The sequence below is a fragment of the Babylonia areolata genome, chromosome 14, assembly GCF_041734735.1.
Source record: "Babylonia areolata isolate BAREFJ2019XMU chromosome 14, ASM4173473v1, whole genome shotgun sequence".
Classification (NCBI taxonomy): Eukaryota; Metazoa; Mollusca; class Gastropoda; order Neogastropoda; family Buccinidae; genus Babylonia; species Babylonia areolata.
Genome location: NC_134889.1, coordinates 21,917,953 through 21,934,561, shown reverse-complemented (window position 1 = coordinate 21,934,561; position 16,609 = coordinate 21,917,953). Strand labels below are relative to the sequence as shown.

Below are 16,609 nucleotides of genomic sequence, written 5' to 3'. Positions count from 1 at the left end.
CCTCCTTCTTCTTCTACTTCTGAAAACCACGTCTTTCCTGAACAGCTCTCCTCTCCCTCCTTCTTCTTCTACTTCTGAAAACCACGTCTTTCCTGAACAGCTCTCCTCTCCCTCCCTCTTCTACTTCTGAAAACCATGTCTTTCCTGAACAGCTCTCCTCTCCCTCCCTCTTCTACTTCTGAAAACCACGTCTTTCCTGAACAGCTCTCCTCTCCCTCCCTCTTCTACTTATGAAAACCACGTCTTTCCTGAACAGCTCTCCTCTCCCTCCCTCTTCTACTTCTGAAAACCACATCTTTCCTGAACAGCTCTCCTCTCCCCTCCCTATTCTACTTCTGAAAACCATGTCTTTCCTGAACAGCTCTCCTCTCCCTCCCTCTTCTACTTCTGAAAACCATGTCTTTCCTGAACAGCTCTCCCCGCCCTCTTCTACTTCTGAAAACCACGTCTTTCCTGAACAGCTCTCCTCTTACCGCCCTCTTCTACTTCTGAAAACCATGTCTTTCCTGAACAGCTCTCCTCTTCCTCCCTCTTCTGCTTCTGAAAACCATGTCTTTCCTGAACAGCTCTCCTCTCCCTCTTCTACTTCTGAAAACCATGTCTTTCCTGAACAGCTTCTGAAAACCACGTCTTTCCTGAACAGCTCTCCTCTCCCTTCCTCATCTACTTCTGAAAACCATGTCTTTCCTGAACAGCTCTCCTCTCCCTCTCTCTTCTACTTCTGAAAACCATGTCTTTCCTGAACAGCTCTCCTCTCCCTTCCTCATCTACTTCTGAAAACCATGTCTTTCCTGAACAGCTTCTGAAAACCACGTCTTTCCTGAACAGCTCTCCTCTCCCTCTTCTACTTCTGAAAACCATGTCTTTCCTGAACAGCTCTCCTCTCCCTCCCTCTTCTACTTCTGAAAACCACGTCTTTCCTGAACAGCTCCCCTCTCCCTCCCTCTTCTACTTCTGAAAACCATGTCTTTCCTGAACAGCTCCCCTCTCCCTCCCTCTTCTACTTCTGAAAACCACGTCTTTCCTGAACAGCTCCCCTCTCCCTCCCTCTTCTACTTCTGAAAACCATGTCTTTCCTGAACAGCTCTCCTCTCCCCTCCCTTTCTACTTCTGAAAACCATGTCTTTCCTGAACAGCTCCCCTCTCCCTCCCTCTTCTACTTATGAAAACCACGTCTTTCCTGAACAGCTCTCCTCTCCCCTCCCTTTCTACTTCTGAAAACCACGTCTTTCCTGAACAGCTCTCCTCTCCTCTCCCTCTTCTACTTCTGAAAACCATGTCTTTCCTGAACAGCTCTCTTCTCCCTCTTCTACTTCTGAAAACCATGTCTTTCCTGAACAGCTCTCCTCTCCCTCCCTCTTCTACTTCTGAAAACCACGTCTTTCCTGAACAGCTCTCCTCTCCCTCCCTCTTCTACTTCTGAAAACCATGTCTTTCCTGAACAGCTCTCCTCTCCCTCCCTCTTCTACTTCTGAAAACCATGTCTTTCCTGAACAGCACTTACATGTAATGATGTATTTATAAATTTTTCACTCTTCTGATTTAGAGCTGTGCATGCGTGTGAATGACTGGTGTGTAAGCGCTTTGATCAATCTCCGCACAAGATGCAGCACAATATAAATACTTTATAAAAAAAATCTTTTTTCCATTATTGGTTAACACTGACTGATTCAGTTTCAGTTTCAGTAGCTCAAGGAGGCGTCACTGCGTTCGGACAAATCCATATACGCTACACCACATCTGCCAAGCAGATGCCTGACCAGCAGCGTAACCCAACGCGACTGATTGACTTTGAACTGTGTTGCAGAAGAAACTGGGCCAGAAGCAGAAAGAAGAGATGCACAGAGAGAGGGTGCGTCAGTCGCAGAAAGACGAGAAGAAGAAACAGAAGACCGAAAAACCAGCAGATTCGAACCCTCTGGCAAGGTTCAAGAAATCTAAATCTTGATTCAAAGACGAACACAGCAAGGCAGAATGGACATTGTTGATAGACCATAATGATGCATGAAACAGTTGTTTGTAGTGACAAACACATAATGGACATTGTTGATAGACCATAATGATACATGAAACAGTTGTTTGTAGTGACAAAGACGAACACAGCAAGGCAGAATGGACATTGTTGATAGACCATAATGATGCATGAAACAGTTGTTTGTAGTGACAAAGGGGCAGAGTTAGGTCAGTGGAGTCAGCGGCAGGTGACTGTTTCAGGGCTCACATGTATGCACGAATGTGTATACGCATACACGAGCACACTTAAGCACACACATACGCACACACATAAGCAGATGTGCAAAATGCGCAGTCTGAAGCTTTTTTTTTTTTTTTTTTTTTTTGATGGGTAGATAGTCCTCCCAGTGCCCAGCCATGCCCTTTCACATCGTATTTCTCAGAAAATAATTTTGATTGGCTCTGATTCAATAAGAGACTGATTTCAAGATGAACATTTATGCAGAATGGTGAACATTACCCATGAACTATTGTGTTGACCATGAGTGGGACTCAGATTGTGTGACTGTGGTGTGAGTATTTGTGTATGCATCTTAACTCATTTTTGATTTGATGGAGGGTATAGTGTGTGTGTGTGTGTGTGTGTGTGTGTGTGTGTGTGTGTGTGTGTAAATGTTTGTGGGAAGACATGCACTGTCGTCGCTGAGTTCACAGACCTTGTCATCATCGGCTCCCCACGGACTACCAAGAAGACGTGCATGTTTCATGAATGAAGTGTGTGCATGTGTTGTGTTTGGGCACAGTCAGTTTTTTGTTTGTTTTTTTTTTTGTACATTTCTCAGAAGTGGTGTTATCCAAGTGGTTCCGGTCCCGTGTTGTCTGGTGGGAACAGTGAGTGACTGAGTTGGTATGTGATGGCACTGGGTTCTTTAAAACATCTGTTGGTATTGTTAACTCTTTTCTTAATATTTTAGGATACGCTCAGGAGCTCAAAAGCAACTGTAGCTGAGTGGATATTGGAGAGGGTAGATGTGTCTTTCTTGTGCATGAGTTGGTTGGTTTTGTGTGTGTGTGCACGTGTGTATTTGTGTGCATCTGTGTTTAATAAAAAGTTGTGCTATGATGGATGAAGTATGAGTGGACGTGTAACTTCAAGGGTATGTGTCGGGATGTTCATTTTTGTTGTTGTTTTTTCTTAAATAAACCATCTGAAATAAATTCAGTACTGTTTTCTGATGGTGTATGTTCTTTGCATGTGTACGAATGGGTGACTTGACTTACTCCTCTTGATTCCTTGGGGAACATAGGGCCGCAACAACACTCCTCCAACGCACCCGGCTCTGGCTGGTCTTCTTCAGTTCAGCCCACGTCATTCCGGCCGCCCTTGTCTCTGCCTCAATGCTTCTCCGCCAGGTCTGCTTCGGACGGCCAACTTTCCTTTTCCCCTGTGGGTTCCAATCAAGAGCCTGTCTTGTGATGTTTGTTGCAGGCTTGCGTAGTGTATGGCCTATCCATCCCCATTTCCGTTTCTTGATTTCCGTCTCCAGTGGGGCCTGTTTTGTCATGTTCCAAAGTTCTTCATTGGAGACAACCTCTGGCCATCTGATGTTCAGGATGTTTCTTAGACATCTGTTGGTGAATGTCTGAAGCTTGTGGGTGCTGGTCTTTGTCACTCTCCACGTCTCTGAGCCATAGAGTAGAACCGACTTCACGTTGGTGTTAAAAATCCGGATCTTGTTGCGGATTGAGAGGGCTGTCGATCTCCAGATTGGTCGAAGGGTGTTGAAGGCGTGTCTTGCTTTGTTGATACGGCTCTTGATGTCTTCGTCCGTCCCCCCGTCTTTGCTGACAACACTGCCTAAGTAGACAAACTTGTCAACCTCCTTGATGTTCTCTTGGTGTAGTTGCACTGGATCTTGCTTCTTGTTGTTGACCCTCATGACCTCTGTTTTCCCAATGTTGATTTGGAGTCCAGTCTTCTCAGCTTCTTCTGCCACACGACATAGTTTCTCCTGTGCATCTTGCTGCCTGTGGGAGAGAAGACTTATGTCATCTGCGAAGTCTAGGTCCTCCAGCTGTTTAGTGAAAGTCCACTGGATGCCTGTCCTCCGATCTGCTGTAGACTGCCTCATGACCCAGTCAACCACCATCAGGAAAATGGTCGGTGAGAGCAAACAACCCTGACGGACGCCGGTTTGCACACTGAAAGGTTCCGTCAGTTTCCCGTCGTGGATCACTTGACAGGTGGCGTCTTCGTACATTTGCTGGATGATGCTTACAAACTTTGGTGGAAATCCATAGTGGTACATCAGTCTCCAGATGACATCTCGGTCGACACTGTCAAAAGCTTTTTGAAAGTCGACAAAGACTGTGTACAGGGGGGTCTGCCACTCCAGGGACTGCTCGATGATGATGCGCATGGTTGCGATGTGATCCGTGCACGAGCGATCTTGTCGGAAGCCTGCTTGTTCGTCCCGAAGTGTCTTGTCCAAAGCGTTCTTCAGTCTCTCAAGAATGATTCTGCTCAGTACCTTGCCCGGAATAGACAACAGCATGATTCCCCGCCAGCTGTTGCAGGATGAAAGGTCCCCTTTCTTTGGCAGCTTTACAAGATGTCCTCTTTTCCAGTCTTTTGGCACTCGCTCCTGTTCCCAGATCTTGCAAAGGAGAGGGTGCAGCATCTCAGTTGAAGTCTGGATGTCGGCCTTCAGAGCTTCAGGTGGAATTCCATCTGGGCCGGCTGCCTTTCCTGACTTGAGGGACTTGATGGCCTTGACGATCTCGGTCTTGCTGGGAGGGTTGGTGTTGATGTCGAGGAGCTTGGTAGGTGGCGGGATGTCTGGTGGGGCGGGTGGTGCTGGTCGGTTGAGCGTTTCTTTGAAATGCTCCGCCCATCTTGTTCTCTGCTGTTCTTCGCCAAGGATGGTGTTTCCGTCTTTGTCCTTGACGGGCCGGCTTGGGTTGCTGTTTTTCCCGGAGAGTGTCCTGGTGATCTCATACAGGCGCTTCATGTTCCGCTGACCTGCTGCACTCTCAGCTTCTGCTGTCAGTTCCTCGATGTAGGTTCTTTTATCTTTTCTCGCACTTCGCTTTACTTGTCGGTTCGTCTCCCAGTACTGTGCTTGTAGCTCATGTCTCTCGGCTTGATCTTGCGTGCAGTTGATCTGGTCTTTCAAATGCTTCCTCTCAGTGATGAGTGTCCAGGTGTCTGTTGATAGCCACTCTTTGTGCTTCCTCGTTTTCTTGCCCAGGACTGTTTTGCAAGTTGTTGTCCAGGTCTCTCGAAGGCTGTGCCAGTGTTCTTCTATTGAGTCCTCTGGGAGTTGGGAAAGCACACTGAACTTGTTCCTCAATTCAATCTTGAACTCTTCTGCTTTGAGTTTCTCCTTCAAGCTGTGCACGTTGTACTTGTGCGATGGTCTTGCGGCCTGGTCGTTGTAGGCCTTCAGCTTGGTTTTGAGTGCTGCCACAACCAGGTGGTGATCCGATGCTGCGTCTGCGCCGCGCTTTACCCTGACGTCGTGCAGGCTTCGTCTCCACTTACGACCGATGGTGATGTGGTCGATCTGGTTCTCGGTCTTGCCGTCAGGGGAAACCCACGTGGTCTTATGGATGGTCTTGTGGGGAAACAAGGTGCCTCCAATGACCAGGTCATTGAAGGTGCAGAACTCCATGAAAAGTTCTCCATTCTCATTCTGTACTCCAGTGCCGTGTGTGCCCATGATGAGCTCTCTGTTTGTGTTGTCGGCGCCTACCTTGGCATTCAGGTCTCCCATGAGGATCTTCATATCTCTTTTGGGTGTCTTGTCTATGACTGCTTGGACTTGTTGGTAAAAATCATCCTTCTCTTCGATGACTGCCACGTTGGTAGGGGCGTAGCACTGAATGATGGTAACTTTCCTGCCCTTTGAATTGAAGCGTGCCGTGAGGATCCTTGGTGACATAGGCTCCCAGGACAGCAGTGCTCGTGTTGCTTCGGGTGTCATCAGCAACGCTACTCCGTGGGTGTGGGGTTGGCCTTCTTCCTGTCCAGAGTGGATGATGGTGTCTCCACTTACTAGTTGCGTTCTTCCTGATCCTGTCCATCTTGTCTCACATAGGCCTAGAATCTTCAAGTTGTACCTTTGCATCTCACGACAGACTTGAGCTGTTTTGCCTGTCTCGTATAGGGTTCTGATGTTCCAGGTCCCTATCCTGGTTTTGGCCTTGGTCGTCAGAAGAGTTGTCGGCGCACTGGCTTCCCAAGGGCTTTCACCAGTTCGCGTCATGGGCTCTACCAGAGAGTACCCCTCCTGGACCAAGCAGTTCTCAGAGTTTGTTGTTGCAGTTTCTGTAACAGTCTTCTTTTTACAGAACCGGGTTGTTAGCCTAATTCAAACCCCCAACCTGGAGGACCAGTGGGTACTATTCGTCTGGTCTCTACCCTTTGACCTGTCTGACTTGGGTGGCCCTACCAGGAGACGAATCTCCCGCCAGCATAGCTCTCAGGGTTATTGAGACACGCAAGCCCCCCAACCACGGCAAGGTTGCACCCACTGGGAGGACGAATGGGTGAAGAGTGTATATAATACTGTACACTTCGGAGCTACAACCATCAACTGAACATAGTGTGAACGTCTAAATCAAAAAGTGTGACTGTTCAGTTTCACAGGAGACGTCAGCTTGTTTCGGAAGAAAAGATTCATGCATACATACATAGAGTTGTTCTGACAAGATGGGGTTTTTTTCCTGCCCCATCAGCTGCACTGTTTCAGTGGCATCACTCCCATGCTGCTCATTTCTGGTTCCACATAAACAGCAACACCCACATTAATCTGTCACAGTCCCACAGTGTCAGCAGTCCACAGGGAATTATCGATGTTAAGTCACCAGGAGGCCACACACCAAAGTCACCAGGAGGCCACACACCAAAGGAGACCATGCACTGCTGCTGAGTCACTTTGGTGGTGTTCAGTAGATCCTGTTATGATTTAGCATATGTAGGTCACCACATACCAAGCCCCCTGCTGACAACAACAACTGCTTAGTCACTGAGACAGACTTAGCCAACATTCCTTCCATTCTAACAAAAACAAGAGAGGCAAGGCCTTCAAGACTCACTTGTGATACACTTAAAAAAAACTAAGCTTTTTATGTATTGAGAATAATTTCAAATGTAATGTTTAAGATGAGAAAGATCAGTTTAAAGCAAATTAACTCCCCTAGCATTAATTCAGAGTAATTTCCCTTTTTTACTATCTGCACCAAAACGTTTGCAAAATAAATACAACTTCCATGCTTAGCAAAAGAAGTTCCTGTTTGAACAAAAAATTATAATTATGACTGCTCTTGTTGTTGGGTCAGAATATCAGATCAAAGTGCCAAGTTTAGAGAATACAAAAAATATAACAGTAAATGCAGTTTGCATATAATTAGGCTTCATTTTTTATTTTTTTGTGCCCATCCCATAGGTGCAATATTGTTTTAAACAAGATGACTGGAAAGAACTGAATTTTCCCTATTTTTATGCCAAATTTGGTGTCAACTGACAAAGTATTTGCAGAGAAAATGTCAATGTTAAAGTTTACCATGGACACAGACACACACACACACACACACACAGACAACCGAACACCGGGTTAAAACATAGACTCACTTTGTTTACACAAGTGAGTCAAAAATGTCCAACATCAAAAATGTCCCAAAGAGATGGGATGAGCATTATGAGATGAGCTTGTCTGGATGTATTTGTCTTTTAAGCTTCAGTTTCAAGGTGTCAAAGCATGCAGACTGATAGTGATACAGAGAAAAAAACAAAAACAAAATGAAAACAAAAGGAAGCAGATGCCTGACCTTGACATGAAGCCAATATGATGTAGAAATTCATATCATGTCGTATCATGTCGTGTCATATCATATATCATATCATATCATGTGTTATACAGAGCTTTTGAACCCAATATGATGAAGAAATTCATATCATATCGTATCAAATGTCATATCATATCATATATCATATTATGTCATATCATGTCATGTCATGTCATATCATGTGTTATACAGAGCTTTTGAACCCAATATGATGAAGAAATTCATATCATATCATATGTCATATCATATCATGTCATATTATGTGTTATATATGGCTTTTGAACCCAATATGATGAAGAAATTCATATCATGTCATGTCATTTCATATCATGCCATATCATATCATGTGTTATGCACAGCTTTTGAACCCAATATGATGAAGAAATTCATATCATGTCATATCATGTGTCATGTCATCTCACTTTGTTTACACAAGTGAGTCAAAAATAAAACAACGTTGAAAACACACACACTTTCGATCCTTATTCAACCCCAGACGTTACTTTGCAACAAAGTAGCATATTTGACGTCAATGCATTGAAATTACGTCAGCCGATGACGTGGCAATACACTTCATGGCTGCTAATACCAAAGATTCATCGACATTGTGTGCATGAAATATTTATCTTGTTCAAACACACATGCGGCCTCAGTCTCTCATTTGGATGTTGGTATATTTTACAACGGCCTCTGTCTCTCATTTGGATGTCGGTATATTTTACAATGGCCGTTGTATCTGTTTCTAGCATGACAGTCGATCATGACGTCATTCATCTTTTAAAACTCTTATGTGTGTTTGTGGCTGGTCGTTTATGTCGAAACAAGTACAAAATCAGTGTGTTGAGTGTGGCCGCATCCCTCTCTCTCTACCCTCTCTCACTGGCGCTGCACACACACACACACACACACACACAGGCACATTTTAGTTCTTACCATCCTGTTATTGAGCAACAATAGGCCATTAATGACAAGGATATCATTGGTCAGTCTCAATGATTTCTTCAGGTTCAGGTTCAGGTTACGGACAAAGCCAAGCATCGTAGCCTTGTAGCTATATACGCCCCGTCGGTTTTCGTTTTGTTTTGTTTTTTGTTGTCTTGGTCAGGTACTCCCAAGCCCAGGCTCACCTTTGACCATCAAAGTCAAACATAGTTTTCTTTATGATATCGTGGTCATTAATAAGCTTTTTAAAGGCATTAATGTTAGGTCCACATTTGATTTCTGGGGTTAGTCTATTCCAGTTGTTAGTTACTCTGTAACTAAAAGCATATTTTCTAATGTTGCTACTACAATGTTGCTTCTGAATTTTGTCGATACTGTTACGGGTAACAATGTTATAATTTGTGGATTAATAAAGAAACATGCTTTGTCAATGTCATAACATTATTGTATATTTTATACGCTTGTATCAAGTCTCCTCGTACCCTTCTTGCCTTAAAGGAAGGGAGCTTGAGATATTTTAGCCTTTCTTCATTAGAAAAATCCTTTATTTCATGGACTAATTTTGTTGCTCGTCTTTGTACACCTTCAATTGCAGCAGATTGATGTTTTCATTTTGGGAACCAAACCATATTTGCACATTCTGATATAGGTCTTACCCAATCTTTATATAGTCTTAAAAATGTACTGCTGTCCAGAAATGTGAAGGTACGCTTGATTACACCAATTCTCTGATTTGCCTTATTTATTATGCATGCAATATGCTTCTCAAATAGTAGGTTTTTATCAAAAATAATACTAAAATCATTTTCTTCCTCACATTTTTCAGCATTAAATTCTTTATCACCAATTTTCATTGAGTAGTCATGTTCAGGGTTTTTGCTACGAATATGGAGCACTTTGCACTTTGTAGTATTAAAGTATAGGTTCCATGTGTCTGTCCATTCCACTAGTGAATCTATGTCTCTCTGCAATATTTGGTATACTAAAGGGGATGTGTATATTTTAGTGTCATCAGCAAATATTTTATAAGTGCTATTTACTGATTGTGGAAGATCATTTATAAATACAGTAAAAAGAATAGGTTCCAGTATACTGCCTTGGGGGATTCCACCCAGGACATCCGCACCACTTGATTGAGATCTACCAACCATAACTTTCCGTGATCTGTTACAGAGAAATTCTTCTACCCAATGAAGTATTTTACCTGTGATTCCATAGGATTCTAATTTTATCAGTAACCTTCTATGTGGCACTGAATCAAAAGCTTTCTTAAAATCAAGGTATAATACATCAATGTTATCACCATTATCAAGTAACCTTGTGAAATTTTCCATTACTTCAAGTAACTAAGTTACGCATCATCTACTCTTTCGAAAGCCGTGCTGATAGTTAGCATGTGGGTTATTTGTCATCATATGTTAACAATAGCGTCCCTTACAAATGTCTCAACAATTTTGCAGGTTACACATGTCAGAGTGACAGATCTGTAGTCACTTGGGTCAGTTCCTGTACCTTTTTTAAATATTGGGGTCACAATGGCTGTTTTCCAGTCATTGGGTATAGTCACATTTTGTATGGACTTTTTGAATAGGGTACAGAGGGGAACTGACAGTTCCTCGCTCAACTCTTTAAGCACTCTTGATGGAACACCACCAGGGCCTTGAGCCTTGTTTGGGTTTAATCATATTAAATTTCACCTTTACTGATTCTTGGGTGATAGTTACTACCCCAGTCAACACACTCTGAGATCTTGAAATAGGGGCAACATCAGGTAAATTGGTCATGTCTTCTTTAGTGAAGACATTACAAAAAAAAGTTATTTAACACTACTGCCTTAACTTTATCACTGACTACAATATTTCCATCATCTGCAATTAACGGACTAATGCCAACTTTAAACTTGGTCTTACTCTTAGACTTCACATAGTTCCAAAAACCTTTCGGATTTTTCTTTTATTCCATGGATTTTTTCCCCCCAAATTCTCTTTTGTCTTTTCTGATTTTCCTGTTACACAGATTTCTTGATGCCATGTATTTTTGGTAATCTCTACCATTTTTTGTTTCTAGAAAACTTTTGTATCAGTTATATTTTTTCTTAATAACTTTCATTGTTTTGGATGTCATCCACATCGGTTTTTGTCTTTTACCTATGTTTGTTTTTACTTGGGAATGTTGCTTCTCATGCTAGTATGTATCTTCTTCTTTGTTAATTCCCAGCACTATTCCACACTGAAGTCATTTCGTTCACTCCAGTCCATATTACTGAATTCAAGTCTCATTTTGTCAAAATTTGCAATTTTCATGTCATATCTCCATTCTCTCTCATGATTTTCAATAATTTCAGAAACATATAATGAAAAAGCAAAAAATTCACGATCACTTTTACCTAATGAGGTGTTGGATATCTGATACTAAGGCTTCATCATTTACTATTACTAGGTCAAGAATGTTATGTCTGTCCTCCTCTTCGTCTTGTAGGGTCCTTCACCATTTAGTAAAGAAAATTGTCTCGTAAGCATTCTGTAAAATTGTTATCTCTTTCTCCTGTCCACAAAATAATAAGCATGATATAAAGTAAGCATGGAGATCTATCAAGTTCTTAACCCCAGATATAAAGACACCAGACATGTAAATAGTGTATGATAAATTTGTGTATTTCTGTGAGGGAATTAATTACAGAGGGAAGAGTAGATTTATTTTTTGTATTTTGTATTTTTTTTTAATTTCTTTTTATCACAACAGATTTCTCTGTGTGAAATTCGGGCTGCTCTCCCCAGGGAGAGCGCGTCGCTATACTACAGCGCCACCCATTTTTTTGTATTTTTCCTGCGTGCAGTTTTATTTGTTTTTCCTACTAACGTGGATTTTTCTACAGAATTTTGCCAGGAACAACCCTTTTGTTGCCGTGGGTTCTTTTACGTGCGCTAAGTGCGTGCTGCACACGGGACCTCGGTTTATCGTCTCATCCGAATGACTAGCATCCAGACCACCACTCAAGGTCTAGTGGAGGAGGAGAAAATATCGACGGCTGAGCCGTGATTCGAACCAGCGCGCTCAGATTCTCTCGCTTCCTAGGCGGACGCGCTACCTCTAGGCCATCACTCCATGAATGGAGTGAAGTGTGAACACGGGACATTTAATTTTGTTCCTTGGAATTGAACTGAAACATTTTTACTCTGGTGCTTTGTCTGCTCATTCCTCTTACTGGGCTCTCCGCATTGGTGGGTATTTGTGTGTAAATAGGACAAAAGGCATGTTTGATTAATGCTATTTAAAACAACAACAACAACAAAAACAAAAACACCATGAGTTTACTTCATACAGAAGCATACATTTTGACTGTATACATGGCTCAATTTATTGGCGAAAAGTTTCTGTCAAACATAACATCAGCAGCCAGGAAAATTCCTCCTGATGTATGTGTCTGTGCGTGTGTGTGTGTGACAGGGCGAAAGGAAAGTGACGCATATATAGTTGGCCTGCCTATAGACACTATAGAGATATTGGCCTGTCCATAGACACTATTGAGATATTATTAGCCTGTCCATAGACACTATATTGATATTAGTGTCGGCGCAATAGCCGAGTGGTTAAAGCGTTGGACTGTCAATCTGAGGGTCCTGGGTTCGAATCACGGTGACGGCACCTGGTGGGTAAAGGGTGGAGATTTTTACGATCTCCCAGGTCAACATATGTGTAGACCTGCTAGTGCCTGAACCCCTTCGTGTGTATATGCAAGCAGAAGATCAAATACGCACGTTAAAGATCCTGTAATCCATGTCAGCGTTCGGTGGGTTATGAAAACAAGAATATACCCAGGATGCACACCCCCGAAAACGGAGTGTGGCTGCCTACATGGCGGGGTAAAAACGGTCATACACGTAAAAGTCCACTCGTGTGCATACGAGTGAACACAGAAGAAGAAGAAGAAGATATTAGTGTTATGGCCAGTGTGATATTTCAGCTTCAAATGAACACACATCAATCACAGTCCGTTGTTATGATTTATTCCTACCAAGCGACTCTCGTAACCTCTCGTAAGTCATCAAGGGAAATAACCCAACATCCTCCCTTTTAAGTTGTTATTGAACATAAAAGAAAATAAAAGTGTCATTGAGCAGAACAATATTTGTCTGTTTAAATGAACGATAAATGTCGCTTCAATTTGTTCAATGGAAAAAATGGTTGCAATTATATAAATCAAACGAAATAGAAAAGAAAAAAATCAATATTATATGTTTGTTGTGTTTTTGTTTTTTTGTTTGGGTTTTTTTGTGTGTGTGTTTTTGTGTGTGTGTGTCCTTGAATTTGAAGGGGTCTTGATACATGATGACCGAAATGAATAGAGTTCACAGGTCCAGTTGATCTGGAGTTTGCGGAATCTTCTGGGACGTTCAGCCAAGGCAGGAGTGGGTCTCTAGAAAACTGCAGCACTCTTGTAAGATGTGCCTAGGTCTGGAGCTTCTAGAGATGTTGCAGCACAGGCTGGGGATTTACTGTCGACCTGTGTGGGTTTGGAGCGGACAGGAGTGGCTGGACATGGACCAGGAGTGGCTGCAGGAGGTACTGGTTCTAGGGGAGAGAAACCAGAAAGGGCTGGGCTGGGAGCATTGATGGCTGTTGGTTCTTCACTGGAGACAGTAGGGTCAGCCACCATGGGGAAAGTGAGGTTCTCTAGTCCTTTGTTCTCAGTCCAACGTTTGCGAACTTGATCTATGTGGCGTTTTATCATACGGCCATCTCCTTACTGCACCTTGAAAGAGAGAGGGCCAGTGACTTCAACAACAGTTCCATATAGGCAGGACTTGTGAGACCCAAAGTTACGAGCATATACTTTGTCACCTACTGCGAAGTCTCTGTCTTTAGCACTTCGATCATGATACATCTTCTGCTTTGACTGGACTTCTTCCACTTTGCGAAACAGCTGATTGGCTGTGTTAAATCCAGACGTGTTTTGAGCCTCCGTTTCATTCAGAGTTCTGCAGGAGGCACACCAGTAGTTGAGTGAGGTATGATGTGCTGCTCATGGAGAAAAGTGGCCAACTTATGCTGCATAGTGAGTTTGGGAGACATCTTCTTCATGGCCTCCTTGAATGTTTGAACAGCTCTTTCTGCCAGGCCGTTGGAAGCTGGATGGTAAGGTGAGACTAGCACATGGCGAATGCCTAGGAAATGAGTGAAGGTTTTGAACTCGGTGCAAATGAACGTAGGTCCACTGTCAGAGACGATGGTATCTGGTAATCCATGTGTGAGTCATACATTTAGAACACCGTTAAAGCCAGACAAAATTACGAACTTACTTTTTCAATGCATGAGAATTAGATATGAGAAAACTAGACAACAACAATACTGTTGCTGCTACTACTACTACTACAATCACCACCACCACCAATAATGATGACTGATGATGATAAGAAGAGGAGCAACAACAACAAAACAACTTCAAAACAACGAAACCTTGCTTTTTCCTTTTGGCCCAGTGCCACTCCCCCCCCCCCGCCCCCCCAACCCCCCAGCTACGACACCAAACCGCTGCAGTGAACTGTCATCACACTGACAAAACAAAACCCTGTTGATTGTGTCCATGACTGGCAAGAAGAAAACCACTCATTCAGATTGACAGCAGCAGTTCATTTTCTCTTGTCTGTGGTCTTTGGAGGCAAAGGGAGCTTGTGAAAAGAGGCAGTTGATATCAAGATTTTTGTTTTTTGTTTTACCATGGATACAAAATCTGCAACCACCGAGACCAGGTTTGTCACACTGATATTATCAACATCATGTTTGGACACACACACACACACACACAAAATCACATACGGCACACGCTCTCTTTCTCTCTCTCTCTCTGATACACTCACACACACACACACACACACACACACACACACACACACACACAAATACACACACACACGCACGCACACTTTAAATAAACACATCCAGAGTAATGCTAAAAATCATTGGGAAATCTGAGCAGGTTCCGATGCAATTCGTTCATTTGGGAAAATTCCGGATGAAATCATTAAAAGTACCGGGAAATAACTCCAGTGAAGCGCGCCAAGTTTAGCATCGTTTATCATTACACTTGTGAACCTTGTGTTCTCACACACAAAAAAAATTTTCAACAAAAATTCTGTGTAACTGTATCATTGTCTGATTTTGTGTTGTGAGATTGCCAAGATTTATTGTCATTTTTTTTGCCATGAACTTTAAAAAACAACAACTGAGATTTCACTCGTGACTGGATTATCAGTGCCAGGTTGCGGACAACGCGTCGACATTTGTGTTCCAAGCCAATCAGTGGGTTTTTTTTTCCCCTAAAGTACTGGTATGTTGCCGTTATCTACAGTCATGTACACACACGGACGCACGCACACATCACACACACACACACACACACATAACACGCGCATGCATGCTGCGCACCTTTTTACTTCAGTACTTTGAAGTACAAAACTACGTAAAGTAAACCAAATCAAAAAGCTTTATATAAATTATAAGGTAAAGACACTGAATCATAATCAGTTTGTTTAAGTTATTTCCAAATGCAGCGTTGGGCTTTGGGGTTGTGGGGAGTATACTGTATAGTCATTGCTGCGATTGCTCCCTGTAACATTCACCACCTCTTTACTTGACTTTCAGTTTCTTTTCTCAAGAAGTCAAAGGATTCAGACAAATCCACATATGCTACACCACATCTGCTAGACCAGCAGCATAACCCAACATCTTTTATCAGGCCTTGAGTACATGCATATATATATATATATATATATATATATATATATATATATATATATATATATATATATATATATATATTTGTGTACCTTTCAGAGTGGATTTCTTCTACAGAATTTTGCCAGAGGACAACATTTTTGTTGCAATGGGTTCTTTTTCAGTGTGCCAAGTGCATGCTACACACGGGACCTGAGTTTAATGTCTCATCCGAATGACAACCTGCAGCAGTGGTCTAGAGAGTGGCTCCTCAACTTCCATCCAGAAAATGCAGTGTAATGAAGCTAGGAAACTGCAAATCAGAAGCAATTTACTATATGGAAGGGAAAACCAACAGCGGGGAGGAATACAACCTGGCACTTGCTGAGAGTGACGTGGTGAAAGACCTGGGAGTGTACATTGACAACAAGCTGGATTTTAATTTAAGACGCATGTGGCAACAGTTACTGCAAAGGCTAAGATGGTTGGTATAATCAGGCGTTCCTTCGACTACCTATCTGAAGATCTGTTTGTTCAATTGTTCAAATTCCTGGTTAGACCCATTTTGGAATATGGGCATTCGGTCTGGAACCCACAGTCAAAAACACTGTGCAGAGAGGTGGAAGACGTACAGCGACAGGCAGCAAAACTGATTGGTCATTTGAAGAACAAGCCTTATCATGAAAGACTCAGCTTCCTTAAACTACCTAGTCTATAACACAGGAGGCAGTGGGGAGATATGATTGATTGCTATAAATATTTACACAGAATCTACAAGACCACAAATCCAGAACTATCACCTGCAGTAAGTAGAGACAGAAGAGGTAACAGTTTAATGCTAAATAATCACATTGTAGACTGAAAGGGCGCAGTTCCTTCTTTACAGAGCGAGTCGTTAATAAATGGAATGGTTTGCCAGACAGTGTTGTGACTGCCCCAACCATGTCATCTTTCAACTTCAAGACTAGGTTAGATGCTCATTCGGCCAACTCTCCAAGTATTTATGATCCAGTATGCTATCATTAGGCCACGCATGCTGGTATACTGTATCAAATTGAATGACGAACAGGCCTTCACAGGCCTCAAACACCTGATTCCAGTTCAATCAAGTTCAAGACTAGATTCTTACCAGTTCAGTTTAATTTTCCAG

At 42.6% G+C, this 16,609-nt stretch overlaps 1 protein-coding gene across 4 annotated transcripts in view; it reads left to right on the top strand.

Annotated features, from left to right (window-relative positions):
• The window catches only part of LOC143289913 (WD repeat-containing protein 46-like), a 53,524-nt gene extending 50,372 nt beyond the window's left edge, over positions 1–3,152 (top strand). For all 4 annotated transcript variants that reach the window (XM_076599155.1, XM_076599154.1, XM_076599153.1 and 1 more), the window contains one exon: positions 1,808–3,152. In XM_076599155.1, the coding sequence (XP_076455270.1) occupies positions 1,808–1,948 (141 nt within the window). In that variant the 3' untranslated portion in view covers positions 1,949–3,152. The remainder of the gene's footprint in view (positions 1–1,807) is intronic.
• The last annotated feature ends 13,457 nt before the right edge of the window (positions 3,153–16,609 follow it).